The 19,041-nt window shown below is 47.4% G+C and overlaps 1 protein-coding gene and 1 long non-coding RNA gene across 3 annotated transcripts in view; one reads left to right on the top strand and one right to left on the bottom strand.

Moving 5' to 3' along the window:
* PRKDC (protein kinase, DNA-activated, catalytic subunit) overlaps nt 1-16,344 on the top strand; it is a 197,150-nt gene extending 180,806 nt beyond the window's left edge. For both annotated transcript variants that reach the window (XM_050941897.1, XM_050941896.1), the window contains exons 81-86: nt 1,785-1,874; nt 2,621-2,692; nt 2,781-2,982; nt 3,516-3,704; nt 12,812-12,951; nt 14,436-16,344. In XM_050941897.1, coding sequence (XP_050797854.1) covers nt 1,785-1,874; nt 2,621-2,692; nt 2,781-2,982; nt 3,516-3,704; nt 12,812-12,951; nt 14,436-14,640 — 898 coding nt within the window. In that variant the 3' untranslated portion in view covers nt 14,641-16,344. The remainder of the gene's footprint in view (nt 1-1,784; nt 1,875-2,620; nt 2,693-2,780; nt 2,983-3,515; nt 3,705-12,811; nt 12,952-14,435) is intronic.
* Nucleotides 15,526-18,891, bottom strand: LOC127045692 (uncharacterized). Its single transcript, XR_007772797.1, has 2 exons — nt 16,270-18,891; nt 15,526-15,747 (listed from the first exon to the last, which is right to left on the bottom strand). It is a non-coding gene; the product is annotated as an uncharacterized LOC127045692 (long non-coding RNA).
* Nucleotides 18,892-19,041: the final 150 nt, after the last annotated feature.

Below are 19,041 nucleotides of genomic sequence, written 5' to 3'. Positions count from 1 at the left end.
TTTCCCTAGATTTTCACTGTGTGCATCATGACTTTAAATGTCTCTTTTTCTCTTAAATATTGGTACTAATGCGCTCTTTCTCCAGGCATCAGGCAGCTTTTTAGTCTTCATGGTGAAATTAAACAGTTGTCTGCTTGCCCCAAGTGCTTCCATACTTCTGCTGGTATGCAGTTGGAGCTGAGAGGTTTCTTTTTCATGTTCCTCAATACTTCTGCAACTTCTTCTAGGACTGATGCCACCAGGCCCTGAGTTGGTTTTATATATGGCTTGGTTCCCTTGGATTCTTTTCATTCATGAGCCTTGCAAAGTAATTTCTTCACTCTTCCTTAATCTGGTTCTCATTGATTAACATATTTCCACTTCTATCTTTTAATGGCTTGTTGAGAGAGAAATATATAGACTGGCAAAGACTCAAGATAAGAGAACTAAAGACATTGTTGAGATCAGTCTGGATACTAATACTTTACTAGAAGATTTCATCTGAGAACAACAAAGACCTCCAAACCATTAATTAACCTCAGAATATCCTCTATATGCTAAGAAGTAAGGCAGGGGGTGGGGGTGGGGGGTTATGGGTACATATCACTTCACCATTTACTAAAAAGCATTCATACCTTTGGTGGAACACACAGCTGTTTAACAGCACCCAGCAACATTACACCTGACATACAGGAAGAAAAAAAAAATGCAGGAGCAATTTAAGCAGGCAAAATGGAATTATGTGCATAGGCAATTGGCTAGGCCAGCGAAGGTAGCACTCTTCTCCCTTATGAAAAAATATGACGGGACCTGCATTAAGCTACAAGAGGTCAGAACCTCAGCTTTACATATTCTTTTTACAAAGACAGAACCTTCAACAGCACACAGTGCTTAGGGGCCAGTGTGGGTAATAGGTTCAGTAACTGATAATTGTGCCTCATAACAACTTCCATCTGAGGCTCTCCAGGCTCTTACAAACATTAAATTAGGCATCTAAACACTCTTACGATATAGGAAAATATTAGTCTTACCCCCATTTTTTATGAATGGGGGAAACTGATGCACAGAAGAGACCTAACTTGCCCAATGTCAGACAGGAAGCCCTATGGTAGGCCTTTGACCACAGTCTTGTCTTCCTCACAATACTGAGAAAGTGCCACCTTAGTGAACCACAGCACAATTTCCTACAGCAATTAAGCATTCATTTAAAGGTCTCTTATTCAGATATTGACTTGTCCTGACCCTCCTTATATTGTTACTAACTATGAGAAGCACAGAGCAGCACAGCTGCAGATTGTAGACAGTTGTTTCAAGGATAGTAGGGTATGGAAAATTTTGAATCTTTCCACCATATGCTTTCTCTTTACTGTAGTGCAGATTCAGACACTGTGTGTTCTCTGTTTAGAACAGCCTGGCAAAATTCTGCTTGCTGCAGGTGAATAAAATATCATTCAGGTTTTTCTCTATCATCAATTAGCATGGTAAAAAGTGGTCAAATAGATTTTTGCACGAGTTACAAAATTTTCAAGACCCTTCTTTTCAAGGCAGCTTTCGGATCAATTCATGCTCTCTCACACTTCCTTCTCAAGGCCCTTGCTGTTTCTATTGAAAAAAACAGTTCAACAGAATGCACTGAGTTAGAGAGCCCTGTGGCTGGTGAAGGCCTGTGTCTAATATTTGCTTTGTACGAACTTGATTGCAAAATATTTGTACTTCACTCTGGTTTACTGTATTGTGTTACTTTCTTTTGCATTTTGCGCACACAAAAATGTAGCTAAATCACCCGTCCTTTTGTTTGTCCGCAGCCGAAAAGGCCCTCGTATCGCGTACAGTGACTGGCTGTCCAAGATGGCTGGGAAGGAGACTGGCATTGCACGCTATAAGACTATGTACAGGTAGGTCTCACAGTTACGTAATTTTCAGAAAAACAGTTGGTAAGAAACATGGACAAAACATTTCTGGTGGAATTTGCTAAATAATCTCAATCAAAATGTTCCCGGGACAGTGTTGATTTTGATGAAATTCAGCCAGAAACCAAGTAGGATTCCAACAAAATCCTGCCTTGTTTCCTGCCAGCTTTTCCATCCGCCTCCTTGACAGCCCACCTAGTAGGCTGACAGGGAGCAGAGAGCCTGGAAGCCCAGGATCCCCAACGCTAGCACACCCCGCCTCGTTGTCTGCCCCTGAGCCTGGGCTTTCAGCGCAGCTGGGTGGAAAACAGTAACTCTGCTTCACAGAGAACTTAAAAATGTTGGACTTTTGTTCCAAACTAGAGCTAAACAATTTTTTGGGATTGTCCAATTGGATTTTTAAGTTTGATTGTATTTCTGCATTAACACTGAAGCTTATCCCATCTATTTTCTTTTCTCCCTGATTTCCACTGTATTGAATTGATAAATTAGGAGATTTCACTCTGGGAATGGCTGCCTGGAAAGTAGGTCTTTTCTGTCTTCCTAGGAACAAACAACATTTTGTCATCTTTTCTCCTCTGAATTTGAGGAAACACTCCTTGTGATTGGTACAGTTCCAGAGTTAAACAAAATGTTAATGCTTTGATGTAAGGACCCCGATTCTCTTAAAAGTGTTATATCTTCTCATTGTACAGTTTCAGTAACTAGTGCATTCTGTTGTTGACTTGCAGTAGAGCTAATCGTACAGAAACAGTCCTGTCTTTCAGAAACAGGGAAAACAGTGTTCCAGGAGACCTTTTAAGGTGAGTACACTGACAGTTACTGTGTGCTGTTTTACAAAAGCTATATCAATATTTGTTTCACAACATCTGGACTTTTGTTTTTGTTAAGGAGGGGATTTGTTAAGATGAGTACAGCTCCTGAGGCCTTTCTATCTCTGCGATCCCATTTTGCCAGCTCTCATGCACTGATGTGCATCAGCCACTGGATTCTTGGTATTGGAGACAGACATCTGTCCAACTTCATGATTAATATGGAGACAGGCGGCATGGTGGGAATAGACTTTGGACATGCATTTGGTTCAGCGACGCAGGTATGTTTCCTCTGATCCTTTTCTGTTGACTACTCTATTGGGTGTCTTGGGGGCTAACGGTGGCTGGTGGTCAGTTAATTACTTTTATATTTTGTATTGACGTTAAAGGATTTAAAAGTATTTTATTTGTGCTGAATTTGATGATTTCTCATACTTGACACCATAAGTTAAGAAAATGATTCTAGTTACCATTAGAACAGAATCTTTTTCCAGATAACTTGGTTGATGCTAACAAGCTGATAAATTCTACAGCTCTATGCAGGGAGCAAAGTATTTTTTTAATATTGGTATCAGTATTTGATGCTTTCTGAAAATCAGAAGGCCTTGCTCATCCATGCTTTCAAATAGTAGTTATTGACAAATATTCATAGCGATAACTTTAACCCAAGAGCGCTCTGGTTTCAGTGAGCTCCTCCTTATTTTCAGTTCAGTAGCCAGCAATGTTTTAAGGTTCGTGCAGAAGACTTATCTTTGTGTCCGAGTTTCAAGGTTTCTTAATTCATGGGTTTTGCTTTTTCCTTGTTCTTCTGTAGTTTCTGCAAGTGCCAGAGTTGATGCCTTTTCGTCTAACTAGCCAGTTCATTAATCTGATGTTGCCAATGAAAGAATCAGGTCTCATTTATAGTGTGATGGTACATTCCCTAAGAGCCTACCGCACAGAGCCAGACCTCCTGATCAGCACTATGGATGTGTTTGTAAAAGAACCTTCCTTAGACTGGCAGGTAGATTTTTTTTTGGTTGTTCTTTCGGTTTTGCCTTTCTATTCATGAACAAAGCCTGAAGTTGATTAGTTTTGCCTTTGTTACTTGATCATTTTTCGTGATAGAACAATGAAGTCCTTCCTGATAGTCAGCCTACGTTTCCCTTTTATCTTTATCAGCAGCTTTATTGAGCTGGGGAATAATCTTTCAGAGATACTGGCAGAAGCCAAGTTCTTGAAACATGTAAAAAAGACGGTTACTCACCTTTGTAACTGTTGTTCTTCGAGATGTGTTGCTCACATCCATTCCAGTTAGGTGTGCGCGCCGTGCGTGCACGTTCGTCGGAAACTTTTTTACCCTAGCAACTCCAGTGGGCCGGCAGGTCGCCCCCTGGAGTGGCGCCGCCATGGCGCCCAATATATATCCCTGCCGGCCCGCCCGCTCCTCAGTTCCTTCTTGCCGGCTACTCCGACAGTGGGGAAGGAGGGCGGGTGTGGAATGGATGTGAGCAACACATCTCGAAGAACAACAGTTACAAAGGTGAGTAACCGTCTTTTCTTCTTCGAGTGATTGCTCACATCCATTCCAGTTAGGTGAATCCCAAGCCATACCTAGGCGGTGGGGTCGGAGTGAGAAGTCGCGGCATGGAGCACTGCAGTTCCGAAGGCCGCATCCTCTCTTGACTGCTGGACCAGGGCGTAGTGGGAAGCAAAGGTGTGGACCGATGACCAGGTCGCTGCCCGACAGATTTCCTGGATGGGCACACGGGCGAGGAAAGCCAGCGACGACGCCTGCGCCCTGGTAGAATGCGCAGTCACACGGCCCGTAGGGACACGGGCCAAGTCATAACAGGTCCTGATGCAGGACGTTACCCAAGAGGATAACCTCTGGGAGGAGATAGGAAGCCCTTTCATGCGGTCCGCTACCACCACGAAAAGCTGGGGGGATTTGCGGAAGGGCTTGGTCCTCTCCACGTAGAACGCGAGAGCCCTACGGACATCAAGCGAGTGGAGCTGCTGCTCCCTGCCTGAGGAGTGAGGTTTCGGGAAAAAAACCGGGAGGAATATCTCTTGGTTGACATGGAAGGCTGAGACCACCTTGGGGAGAAAGGCAGGGTGTGGTCTCAGCTGCACCTTATCTTTGTGGAAGACCGTATATGGGGGGTCTACCACAAGAGCCCGGAGTTCTGACACCCGTCTAGCTGAGGTGATAGCTACTAGAAAGGCAGTCTTCCAAGAGAGGTAAAGCAGGGAGCAAGTAGCTAACGGCTCAAAGGGGGGTCCCATGAGTCGGGACAACACCAGATTAAGATCCCAAGTTGGAGCAGGGGGACGGACGTTAGGGTATAAACGTTCCAGCCCCTTAAGGAATCTAGACACCGTTGGGTGAGAAAACACAGAGCGACCATCCGCACCCGGGTGAAAGGTGGAGATAGCTGCTAGGTGGACTCGCAGCGACGATATGGCCAGACCTTGCCCTTTGAGGGACCAAACGTAGTCTAAGATGTCGGCTACCGAAACTTCCATAGGGCGGAGATTTCTCTCCACGCACCAACAGGAGAAACGCTTCCACTTGGCCGAATATGTCGCTCTCGTGGACGGCTTCCTGCTGCCCAAGAGCACCTCCCTCACCGGCGTGGAGCAGCGCAGCTCGGAGCCAGTCAGCCACGCAGGAGCCACGCCGCTAGGTGCAGCGACTGCAGGTCCGGGTGACAGAGGGTCCCGTGCTCCTGGGTAATTAGGTCCGGATGAAGGGGCAGGGGAACTGGGTCGGCTATGGTCAGGTCCAGCAGCATGGGGTACCAGTGCTGTCTGGGCCATGCCGGGGCTACCATGATCACGTGAGCCCTGTCCCTGCGCACCTTCAGAAGGACCCTGTGAACCAGAGGGAATGGGGGAAACGCATAGTACAGGTGGGTCGACCACTGAATAAGGAAGGCATCCGCTATCGACCCGAGCTCCCTGCCCTGAAAGGAGCAGAACGCTTGGCACTTCCTGTTCCCCTTGGACGCGAAGAGGTCCACCCGGGGATAACCCCACCTCCGGAAGATGGAGAGGGCGACGTCCGGGCGAAGGGACCACTCGTGCAACAGGAAGGATCTGCTCAATCGATCCGCCAGCGTGTTCCGTACTCCGGGGAGGAAGGAAGCCATGAGGTGAATGGAGTGGGCTACACAAAAGTCCCAGAGTCGCATCGCCTCGTGGCACAGGGAGGAGGATCTGGTGCCGCCTTGCTTGTTGATATAATACATGGTCGTCGTGTTGTCGGTGAACACCGCGACACAGCGACCCTGAAGCTGATGACAAAACGTTTGACAAGCAAGGCGGACCGCTCTCAACTCCCGCATGTTGATGTGTAACCCCACCTCCTCCTGGGACCACAGGCCCTGCGTCCTCAGGGACCCTAGGTGGGCCCCCCAGCCTAGATCCGAGGCATCCGTTGTTAGGGACACCGAGGGCTGAGGTGGGTGGAAAGGGAGACCCGCACATAACACGGACTGGTTTAGCCACCAGCCGAGAGAATCTAAAACCCTCTGGGGGATTGTGATTAACATATCTAGCGGCTGTCTTGTCGGCCTGTAATGATTGATGAGCCACAACTGGAGGGGCCTCATGCGGAGCCGAGCGTAACCGGTCACAAAGGTGCAAGCCGCCATGTGGCCTAACAGGGTTAGACATGTCCTCACTGACGTCAAGGGGGCTGTCCGCAGTCGTTGAACGATCGCCGACAAGGCCTGGAACCGCTGCAATGGCAGCAGGGCCCTGCCCACAGTGGCGTCCAGGACGGCCCCGATGAATTCCACCCTCTGTGTGGGAATCAGGGTGGACTTGTCCGTGTTTACCAAGAGGCCCAGAGTGGCGAACATGCCGGTGATCACGCGGACATGGCTGCAGACTTGTTGTTCCAACGTGCCCCGAATCAACCAATCGTCCAGATAAGGAAACACGTGGATACGATTGCGCCGAAGATGCGCCACAACAACTGCCATGCATTTTGTAAACACCCTCGGGGCCGTGGACAGGCCAAATGGGAGGACTGCAAATTGATAATGAAGGGGGCCCACCACGAAGCGAAGGAAACGTCTGTGGTGTGGCCAAATGGCAATGTGAAAATATGCGTCCTGCATGTCGAGGGCGGCGTACCAGTCTCCCGGATCCAGGGATGGGATAATGGTCCCCAGGGATACCATGCGGAACTTCAACTTCACCAGGTATTTGTTGAGCTCTCGCAGGTCGAGGATAGGCTTGAGGCCCCCCTTGGCCTTGGGGATCAGAAAGTAGCGGGAATAAAACCCCTTGCCTTTCTCGTTCTCCGGAACCGCCTCTATAGCTCCTTTGCTGAGGAGCGTCTGCACCTCCTGTCGAAGGAATTGCTCGTGAGAGGGGTCCCTGAAGAGGGACGAGGAAGGGGGGCGGGAAGGAGGAAATGAAACAAACTGCAGGCGGTATCCCGTCTGCACTGTGCTTAAGACCCAGCGGTCCGATGTTATTTGGGACCACGCCGGGAGGAAAAACGAAAGGCGGTTGGAAAACGGGGGGGAAGGATCCATTGGGGAAACTGTTACTGCGCCCTCGGGCGCACCTTCAAAATGAAGGCTTAGGTCCAGGCGGGGGCTTAGAGGAGCCTTGGTTCTGCCCCCCTTGGTTCCCCGAATGCCTGCGCCTTCCATTCCTGCCGCGGCGCCTGTTAAGGTCCTGCCGCTGGCGGAACTGGGAATACGGCCTGCGCTGTTGTTGTTGCTGTGGCCGGAAGGGTCTGCGTTGCGTCCCCGGTGTGTGCATCCCGAGGGACCGCATAATGACTCGGTTATCTTTCAGACTCTTGAGTCTCGGGTCTGTCTTTTCAGAGAACAAGCCCTGGCCTTCAAAAGGAAGGTCCTGTATAGTATGTTGGAGCTCCGGCGGAAGGCCAGAAACCTGCAGCCAGGAGACGCGACGCATCGTTACTCCCGACGCGAGGGTACGGGCAGCCGAGTCTGCAGCGTCCAAAGAGGCTTGCAAGGACGTGCGTGCGACCTTTTTGCCTTCATCCAGGATGGCCGTAAACTCTTGGCGAGCGTCTTGTGGCAGCAGCTCCTTGAATTTGTCTGCTGCCACCCAGGAGTTGAAGGCGTATCTGCTCAGCAGGGCTTGCTGGTTGGAGACCCTGAGCTGCAGCGCCCCAGCCGAGTACACCTTACGGCCGAGGAGGTCCATCCGCCTGGCCTCTCTGGATTTGGGGGCTGGAGCCTCCTGCCCATGACGCTCCTTATCGTTCACTGATTGAACCACCAGGGAACACGGTGTCGGGTGCACATGGAGGTACTCATAGCCTTTAGAAGGGGCCATGTACTTCCTCTCGACGCCCTTCGCAGTAGGAGGAATGGAGGCCGGAGACTGCCAGATGGTGTTGGCGTTGGCCTGGATGGTTCGTATGAAGGGTAGGGCGACCCTGGTGGGAGCATCGGCTGAGAGGATGGTGACAATTGGATCCTCTATTTCGGAGACCTCCTCGGCTTGCAGACTCAGATTTTGAGCTACTCGCCTGAGGAGGTCTTGGTGCGCCCTGAGATCCAGCGGGGGGGGGCTGTTGGAGGAGGTACCAGCCACCGCTTCATCCGGGGAGGAGGATGAGGAGACCCCCGGCAAGAGAGTGTCTAACGGCGGGTCTCCTTCGGCCCTCGCCTCTGCCTCAGGAGCCAAAGCGGAGTCTTGTTGCTTGGACCCTTCCTCCCCATCCGGGGAGGGAGGGGGGCGAGACAACGAGGCTTCAGGTGCTCTGCGCTCCGCAGTCGCCGGCCTAGCAGGGAGCTGTTGGGGGCCCTGGGCCTGATGGTATGCCCAGGGTGTCCAGAATCCCCATTGCTGCGGGCCTTGGTCCTGCTGTGGCGGATCGCTGAACAGCGCCGCCTGCCGGTCGGTGCCCAGCGCATACCCGCTGTCCGTTTGGGAAGATACGGACGGCTGTCTAGAGGGCCATGGCGGGGCTGACCCTGGATGGTAAGGGTCTGCGCGGGTCGGCACGGACGATCGTCTCGGTGCCGGGGACCGGTGCCGGGAGTCATATCGGTGCCGGGATCGGGACCGGGACCGGGTTCTGTCACGGTGCCGGGATCTGGACCGGTACCGGGCGCCGCTTCGGTGCCGGGATCGGGACCTGCCACCAGCTTGGTGCCGGGAGGTCGACCGGTGCGGCGAGTAACGTCGGGACCGGCTCCTGGAGTCGCGGTGCCGGTATCGGCGGCCGGAGTCGGACCGCGATCGTCTTGATGTCGACCGGCGCCGCGAGTGCGACCGGTACCGCTGAGGGGAGCGGTGCCGGGACTGCGAGCGGCGGCGGGATCTGGAGCGACCGTGGCGTCGGGACCTGGATCGTGAACGTGAGTCCCGAGACGGTGCCGACATCATGGGCTTGCCTCTGGACACGACCCGCACCGGAGGTACCGGGGGTGGCAGCTGAGTGGGCTCAGTCAGGGCTATGAGGTCCCGAGCCGAGGCGAAGGTCTCCGGTGTGGATGGGACCACTATCTCAACCCCAGATCTCATGGGGGAGCTTGGCGGCACCGGACTCGACGGACCCGCCGGGCCCGGAGTCGACGGTGCCGACGGCGCCGCGGCCGATATTGAGGCCGGGCGCTCCAGTCGGGTCTGCCTGGCCGGAGTAGCAGACTTCGACGGCCTTGGCTCTGTCCCCGGTGCCGGAGAAGGTCGGTGCCGGGGAGTCTTCTCGGTGCCGGTGCGATCCGGTGCCGGCGCCGAGATCACGGCCTGCGAAGCCGCCGGGTCAAGTGCCGCCTCCATAAGGAGAGTTCGGAGTCTTTGATCCCTCTCCTTCTTTGTTCTTGGCTTAAAAGCCTTGCAGATGTGGCACTTGTCTGACCTGTGCGATTCCCCCAGGCACTTCAGGCACGCGTCGTGGGGGTCGCTGGTGGGCATGGGCTTCTTGCAGGCCGCACACTGCTTGAAGCCCGGCGAACCAGGCATGAGCCCGGTGCCGGGTGCCGGGAAGGGCTAAGCCCCCGGCGAAGAACTATTTACAACTTACTTAACTTAACTACTACTATCTACACTTAACAATCTAATTAACAACTATAATAGTACTAGAGATAATCGATAGATAACGAGGAGAGCTAGGGACGTGGAGGACAGCTATGCCGCGCTCCACAGTTCCAACGACCGACACGGCGGTAAGAAGGAACTGAGGAGCGGGCGGGCCGGCAGGGATATATATTGGGCGCCATGGCGGCGCCACTCCAGGGGGCGACCTGCCGGCCCACTGGAGTTGCTAGGGTAAAAAAGTTTCCGACGAACGTGCACGCGCGGCGCGCACACCTAACTGGAATGGATGTGAGCAATCACTTGAAGAAGAATAAGACACTGATTTCTTATGGGGTAAGAGATGGACTGGACAGAGGGATAGCTTTTATCCATTTCTAATTTGTGTTATTTAGTTTCATTTCTGTATTGAATGAGTGATCTTGAGGCCTGGTCTACACTACGTTTAAACCGATTTTAGCAGCATTAAACCGATTTAACGCTGCACCCGTCCACACAACGAGGCCCTTTATATCGATATAAAGGGCTCTTTAAACTGTTTTCTGTGCTCCTCCCCGATGAGAGGAGTAGCACTGAAATCGGTATTACCATATCGGATTAGGGTTAGTGTGGCTGCAAATCAACGGTATTGGCCTCCGGGCGGTATCTCACAGTGCACCATTGTGACCGCTGTGGACAGCAATCCGAACTCGGATGCACTGGCCATGTAGACAGGAAAAGCCCCGCGAACTTTTGAATTACATTTCCTGTTTGCCCAGCGTGGAGCTCTGATCAGCACAGGTGGCGATGCAGTCCCAAATCCAAAAAGAGCTCCAGCATGGACCGTACGGGAGATACTGGATCTGATCGCTGTATGGGGAGACAAATCTGTTCTATCACAGCTCCGTATGATACAAAGTCCACAGCACAGTGCTGTGTGACAAGCGTAACGGAAAGCCAAAGAATCAAATGGACGCTCTTGGAGGGAGGGAAGGGGTACTGAGGACTCCAGCTATCCCACAGTTCCCGAAAAGCATTTGGATTCTTGGCTGAGCTCCCAGTGCCTGTAGGGTCAAACACATTGTCCGGGGTGTTTCAGGATATATCTCATCAATTTACCCCCCCTCCCCCCCAGTTTCTTGACTTTTTTATATGTCATCCTATGTCTACTGCATGCTGCTGGTAGACGCGGTGCTGCGGCAATGAATAGCAGCATCCTCTCCCCTCCCATCCCTGGTGGCAGATGGTACCGTACAAAAGGACTGATAGCTGTCCTCCTCATCCTGTGAGTGCTCCTGGCTGGCCTCAGGTGAGGTCGGCCGGGGGCGCCTGGGTGAAAATAGGAATGACTCTCGGTCATTCCCGGTAGATGGTACAGAACGGCTGGTAACCGTCCTCATCATAGCAACTGGGGGCTGAGTTCCATCAGCCCCCCCACTTTCATGTCTAAAGAAAAGATTCTGTACTGCCTGGACTACATAGCAGCGGGATGCTGGGCTCCTCTCCCCACCACTGCTTAATGTTCTGCCTGGACTATCATAGCAGCTGGAGGCTGCCTCCCCCTCATTTTATCTCACTAAAAAGTCAGTGTTTCTTATTCCTGCATTCTTTATTACTTCATCATACAAATGGGGGGACACTGCCACGGTAGCCCAGGAAGGTTGGGGGAGGAGGGAAGCAACGGGTGGGGTTGTTGCAGGGGCACCCCCTAGAATGGCATGCAGCTCATCATTTCTGTGGGATCTGACACAGAGCGTCTGTGCTCTCTGGTTCTCTGATACACTGGTTCTCTAGTACACTTGCCCCATAGTCTAGGCAGGACTGACTCTATTTTTAGATAAACCATAAAGAAGGGATTGACTCGGGGAGTCATTCCCATTTTTGTCTTTGCACCCCTGGCCGACGTCAGCTAAGGCCAGCCAGGAGCACCCATGACAGCAGCAGATGGTACAGAATGACTGATAACCATCATCTCATTGCCAATTTACAGTGGCACAGCAGACAGTACAGAACGACTAGTAACCGTCTCTGCTACCTTGCAATGGCAAATGAATGCTGCTGTGTAGCACTGCAGTACCACTTCAGTCAGCAGCATCAGTACACATATGGTGACAGTGACAAAAGGCAAAACGGGCTCCATGGTTGCCATGCTGTGGCGTCTGGCAGGGCAATCCAGGGAAAAAGGGCGCGAAATGATTGTCTGCCGTTGCTTTCACGGGGGAAGGAATGAGTGACTACATTTACCCAGAATCACCCGCGACAGTTTTTGCACCATCATGCATTGGGATCTCAAACCAGAATTCCAATGGGCTGGGGAGACTGCGGGAACTATGGGACAGCTACAGGATAGCTACCCACAGTGCAACGCTCCGGAAATTGATGCTAGCTTCGGTACATGGACACACACTGCGGAATTAATGTGCTTAGTGTGGCCGCGTGCACTCGATTTTATACAATCTGTTTTACAAAACCAGTTTATGTATAATCGGAATAATCCTGTAGTGTAAACGTACCCTGAGATTGTCAAATCTTAGGGTGATAGCATGAATCACCATAATGTAGTATAAATAGAGTATTTTCAGTTTGTCACATGATAAGCAGCACAACTTAGTTTCATGTAAAACATGACACCATGCATTTCATACAATGTGCTGTTTATGAAAATACTTCTGAAACCAGTTACAGAATTAAAAGTTTGAGTATAAATATTTTCAGACTACCTTTACCTGTACAGAATTTGCTAAACTGATGTAATTATGTGCAATAAATTATTCCTTAGTTTTAGAGGCAGCAACATTTTGAGATTTCACTCAAGCAGATCAAAGTAGAGCTTAAGATGATGTGCTTTCCTATGTTCAGGTTAGCATTGTTCATCCATTTTGCTGAATCTGCAGAAATACAAATGTTTGTCATATTTTCAGTTGCAAAGTAACTTAAGTCACAGGCAGAAGTAAATTTCCACTAAATATCCTGCCCTCCACTTTCTTTGCAATACAGATTATTTTCTGACTTGTTCCTGAGGGTGTGGGCGGCCGTGAGAATGTAGGAGAGGTTTAGGCGTATGATTGTTTGTGTAATTTATGATAAATGAAGAAAAATATTTTCTCTCATTAGAATTTTGAATTGAAGCAGTTGAAAAAAGGCGGCACATGGTCTAAGGAAGTAAACACAGCTGAAATAAACTGGTATCCCTTGCAGAAAGTGAACTGTGCCAAAAGAAAGCTGGCAGGTGCCAATCCAGCAGTACTCACTTGGTAAGGCATTAAAGGACTTGGAAATCCAAGAGAGAGACTAAAAACCTTTGCAATTGAAAGAGTCAGGGACTTGTTACCTTCAGACTTAATGGCAGAAAAGGAAGACAAGGGGGCAATTTAATCATTTCGCTTCTTGGCAGAGTGAATTGTTCTGATGTACAAAAGCTGTCTGAATCATCTTAGTAGCCAAACTACCCTGTAGCTCCTGAGTGTCCTTGTTCCAGCTCAGTTTTCCTCTGTACTCCTGGGCATTTATTTTTCTTGGCAGCATGTGTGGCCTCACCATGTAAGCCTATTTATTTCCCACCCCTCACAAGCTGTTGCTCTTCATAAAGCTTTGGGGGTAGAGGTGAAATTTGAATGGACTCTTAAAAAAAAAAATAAAAATAAAAATAGTAGTCTAGCAGGAATCTTGAGGCAACTGTCAGGGAGGCATACAAGTAAATTAGTTAGTTTACAAAAAAATTGGTTAAATTGCCTAGGAATGTGATGGCCTACTGAGATTTAATCAGCTCAGTCAAGATTGGCTCAAGCTAGAAATCACAGTATTTTAGTCTTTAAAATTCAATTAATCCTTTCCTTTTAAATTCATTTTGAGTTGGTGCAATGAATGAAAAGCTTGTTTAAAATTTTAAAAATACTTTTAAAATGGCTGAATAGAAAGGGAGGGGTGTGTGTGTGTGTGTAGGTATATCTCCATCTCATAGAACTGGAAGGGATCTCGAAAGGTCATCTAGTCCAGCCCCCTGCCATCACTAGCAGGACCAAGTGCAATTCGTATCACCCAGGAGAGCTGTGGCAGCAACAGGTTTGATTGCCTTTAGGTTGCTGTGTGACAGAATGAGTAATTGTTTTCTGCTCTGACCTCCATTGGTGAGGCAGACTTTGCAGAAAACAACTGGCTGCCTTTTTTCAGATGAGCACTTGGCAGGTGAGGGAGGGGAGAGACAGTACAATACAAGTAGCAGTTTGATTGAGAGGCTTACCCAGAATTTCTGTATGTCTATATTGTATCTGGGAACGAGCCTCCCAGACTGGGACCACAGACTTGTGGCTTGCTAAAGTAGCTGTGTAGATAGTGCTTTAAGGGTGCAGCTCAGAAGCCCGGGCAGGGGCGGCTTTCAGAACCCAAGCTGTAATGTCAAAGCACTGTCTACACAGCTACTTTTAGCACACTAGTGCGAGCCCCATTAACACAAGTCTGTGGACCCAGTCTGGGAAGCTCGCTCCCAGATGCAGTGTAGACATACCCTTTGAAAATCTCACAGACTTGAGCTCAAGCTGAAGATGTTCATAGTAAATGCTCACATATGAGGGAAGAGCCTGAGATCACTCATTTTAAGGACCTGATCTTGACTTGCTAAGCACTCTAAACACCTATTAAGTCAAGAATACTCACTACCTCATAGGATTAGGCCTTAAAGCTCTCATTTAAAAATAAAAAAAAAACTAGGTCTAGATTTTCAGAATTTTCTTTTTTTCAGTGATGAATTACGACTGGGCCATGAGAAATCACCTGCCTACAAGGAATATGTAGCTGTAGCTCAAGGAAGCAGAGATCACAACATCCGAGCCAAAGAACCAGAAGATGGACTTTTGGAAGAAATCCAAGTGAGATGCCTTATAGATCAAGCAACAGACCCCAATCTCCTTGGCAGAGTTTGGGAAGGATGGGAACCCTGGATGTGAAAGAAGGGCTGTAAGGAAATAATCAAATGGAGTGTGTTCTCTAAGCCAAACCACTACTGTCAAGTTACTGTGTGGTGGGGGAGGAGCGCAGGGATAGAAAAACAATTAATTTGTATTTTCCACAGTGGTAAGTCTGAACTGATTAAGGGTTGTGATACCATGGTAGAACTTACTCAAAGATGACAATTTATGAACTAATGTCTCTGTACTAGGAACTTGAAAGGAATATGGTAACTGAAGGCTAAGGCCCATGATATTAAGCTATTGTATTTAACAGAAAAAACTACAAACAAAATAACTGCACAATCTTTGAATGGATGTTAACATGCTGTATTGTTTAATCCACACAAAGAGTGATTAGATAAAATCAACACATACAGCCTATTGAATGATACACATTGAAATCTCTCATTTTTAGAAGTAGAAATCAGTTGCTATAATACCAATTATGACCAAAACATAGCCTGTTTTAACAATTATAGGAGATGTTTAGTAAGTTGTGACTAATCATAAATATGTTTTATGGTTTTGCATAAATTTAAACTGCAAAGTTTTCATGTTTTAAGAATCATATTTAACAGAAGTGTCTTGAGTCCGTACCTGAAAGCAGGCATTGCTGGTATCTCTACCGTTTTCTGCTGTGGATGAGCTGGCAGCACAGGACAACATAGTCTGTTGTTTTCCAGTACTTGCTTATGAGGAGATTTAAGGGGGGAAAGTCTGACTTTAGCCACACCAAAAGCATGATTTATCTATTGTAAAGCAGTTTTTTAGAGGTAACCTGTGTGTGTGCCAAACAAAGTGCAGGAGAGAGTATATGGGAATGAATTAGTGTCTTTCAGAATATTATGACTAGTTATTAACATGAATTCATTTAAGAAGACATTTCCCATTGACATTTTAATAATGCGTGATTATCATGGAGGAATGAACAAGTATAACTTTAAAAAATGAAAAGCAAGCACCATTGACTTTTCTGCAGTGGTAGGCTCTTCTTTGCAACTGTTATAGGTCATCTCAGGCCTGCTTCTACACTGACTTCCTTTCCCTGGCATCAGTTTCAACCTGAAAGCAGACAGACCATCAGTCTCTCTGCTGGATAAGAACCTATAAAACAAATAAGAGCAGGTAAATGTATAAACTGAAGCTAATGAGCATAAAGGGAATTGTTCAGAGTTGGAAACTGAGTGGCACAAAGAAGCAACAAATAATATTTCTGTGAGGTGTTTTTCCCCCTTCTAAAAAGGTTGAACATTTTAACATCCTTTCTAATGCTAAGAGTTTTGCATTGTTCACTTTGATTCCATTCTCACACTGTAAATCAACATCTCCAAATTCTCAGTCAACAGCATTTTGAATGAGTACAACCGAGTCTGGGGCCATATTAGATCTTTACTGGGAAAACCATTGGCACAAAAACTCCTGGGTGCTGTACAGGCGGTCTGTCTATTAAAAAAATAAGCTGTAGAATAAGTAATGGCTCATTTCTAAATTAATAGTTTTAGGACACTTACAAAGAAGCTAAACTGCTTTTTCCCTCCTCTTAAATTGCAGGGCACTATATATGCAAAGTTGTTTTTTTGTCCACTGCAACATGTGCAATGTAGTAATGTATTTTTATATACTCACCTTTGTATGATTCTTCTGAATGCATGTTGCTCCTTTTATCTTTTGATATCAATAAAGAAGACAACATGACTTAAAGCTGTCTGTGTGGAAGGACTGTGTCTCTCTTTTAAAGTCATAAAGCACAGTAAAGAGTCACATGAAAAGCTGAGTTCATGTTCAGATGTCAAGTGGCTGACTCCAACGAGGTGTTAAATTGCCCTTTTTGCACATTCCTCTTATACTTGCTGAGTACTTTGACCTGTAAAATAGATAGTTTAGGCTTACACTTTAACCAGGTTTTTCACATAGGAGTTTTGAAGCTTTCACAAGAAATTTGCATTTTTCTGACTGGGCACTGCAAAAAAAAAAAAAATTTTTTTTGGACACTTTTAAGTTGCCCCAACACTCCAGAAGGGGTTGGTGTAAAGAATTCTTCAGTGGAACTTATGAAATGAGAGCCAACGCCCATAGCCATTGTCCCAGCCACCCTGACAACCCCCTTCCCCTTGGAAAAAGTGTGATGAATGTGGACTACAAAGGATCAGGGGAGGGGGAAAATAGAACACCAAAAAGATTTACATACCAGTTCTGAGTACTGTGTAAGATCAAGAGTCAGCAATGGAAGCCTTTGATGTAGCCCAGCTGCTGAAACGTACTAATTGTCCCAGGGCACCACTTTATCATGCGATTCCTACCTCGATGATTTTTAGATATAAAATTGATGTCTGATTTATAAGCAACAGACTACTCAGTCCCATGAGTGATGTGATACCGATACTATTCTATCTCACTATGACAGCCTTTTCTTCCAGGAATTAACAGATCCAAGCTGAAGGTTTTAATACCAGGCCATTGACTTTACTTAAGTTACCCAGTCAGAGGAGTACTTCACTACCTAGTTGTAAACCAACCCCATCGTTTAATCCTTTCAACCGTTGTGCTATACTGAGTTACAGCTCTACAGCTAAATACATACATGTCAAAAAAACAAAGCCCCTGTTCTGGCATTTAGTCTAACAGACAAATACATGGAGCAACAGGCAAGGTACGGGAAGGTGCTGACACAAACAGGAAGGGTTTTCAGAAGAAGGCAACAAGAGTGTATTTGGCACACAGGAAGTGTGAGACTGTTTCAACTGGCTTAAAAGAAGGTGATAAATAGAATAACTTTATAATTAGCCACAAGGCTGGCTTATTTTTACATTGAGGTGTTGGTTAAAACAAGCAGATATACTAGATTAACTAAAGAAAAATACATTAATTGCATGCAGGAAATTATATAAGCAATAAATACAAATTCTGTTCAACAACTAATAAAAAGAAACTGTTTAGAATACGTAAATACTCTGGATCACACATTCTTTGGAGGGGAAAAAAAATCATCTTTCTCTCAGCATTGCTCTGCTGGTTTGCAATTGGGGATACTGTTCCACACCAACCACAAGTTTAAAAAAGACACCACTTTCCATGACCAGGGTCGGCTTTATGAACTGCAGGGCCCGATTTGAATACCTGGTGGCGGTCTGGGGCTTTGGCAGCACTTCGGCGGGGTGAGGTGGGGGGGTCCGCTCCGGGTCTTCTGCAGCACCTAAGGACCCCTCCCCTACAGGTGCCGGATGAGTAAAAAAAAGAAATTAAAAAGGCCCCTAAGGCACAGGGCCCGATTCCCGGGAATCGGCCTAAAGCTGGCCCTGTCCATGACCAACTCCAGCATCCTTTCCTAGAGATTACTGATGAAGTTCATGTTCTTCACACACCCCTTGTCTCTCACACTTCAACACTACCTTTCCCCCTCCTAACTTAAACTGTGTCTATACTACAGAAGTTACAGCAACAGAAGGATTTTTTCTGTAATTTTATTTAATCTACCCCTGCAAGAGGTGATAGCTAGGTTGATGGAAGAATGCTTTAGTTGACCTAGTGATGTCTACATCATGGCTTAGGTCAACTTAACTATGGTTTTCAAGGGTGTGAATTTTGTTCACCCCCACGCCACACAACTGATGTAGCTAGGTACACCTCAGTTTTACATGTAGACCAGGCCCTAGATATTACAGGCTTTAGGTGTTTGCACCTAACTTTCCTCATATACATCTCAAGGAACCGGCAAGGTGTTCCAGAGCAGAGATTGTTTGGTCACTCTGTTAGAGGGTGAAAGCCCCTTCAACAACTGGTCTGCCCTCCTGCTGAAAGGTTTGGTTAGAAACGTCACACAATTAGATAAAGCAACTTTATTGGAAAAATATTTTTTGAGAACCCTCTCCACAAACTTACTTTATGCATAATCTTGAATATGCTAAGGAATGTTACCCAAATATTATTGCTCTAAAACTCATTCAACGTTGTAGTCGCTGACCTATGATCAAGGATGTGAGACTGTTTTCTGAGTCAGCCAGTCATATTAGTAGCAATGGACTATGCAAAGATTTACATATGAAATGTATACAGAAATGTTGACACTTAAAAAAAAAAAAAAAAAACAAGCAAAAATACAATGACCATCTAGCTGTGGGGGTCAGTGACAGCAGAACTCAGAGGCATTTTAGTGTATTACATAAATGTTGTTTATCTGTTCTACTGTCAATGGAAAGATATGGTGTCTGGAAATACTAGTGTTGAATTTTACAGCAACATTTAAACTCCTGTTTCTTCTTCGAGTGATTGCTCATATCCATTCCAGTTAGGCGTGCGCGCTGTGCGTGCACGTTCGTCGGAAACTTTTACCCTAGCAACTCCAGTGGGCTGGCAGGTCGCCCCCTAGAGTGGCGCCGCCCTGGCACCCGATATATACCC

Source organism: Gopherus flavomarginatus, chromosome 2 (genome assembly GCF_025201925.1).
Source record: "Gopherus flavomarginatus isolate rGopFla2 chromosome 2, rGopFla2.mat.asm, whole genome shotgun sequence".
Taxonomy (NCBI): domain Eukaryota; kingdom Metazoa; phylum Chordata; order Testudines; family Testudinidae; genus Gopherus; species Gopherus flavomarginatus.
This window is presented reverse-complemented; position numbering and strand designations above follow the sequence as displayed.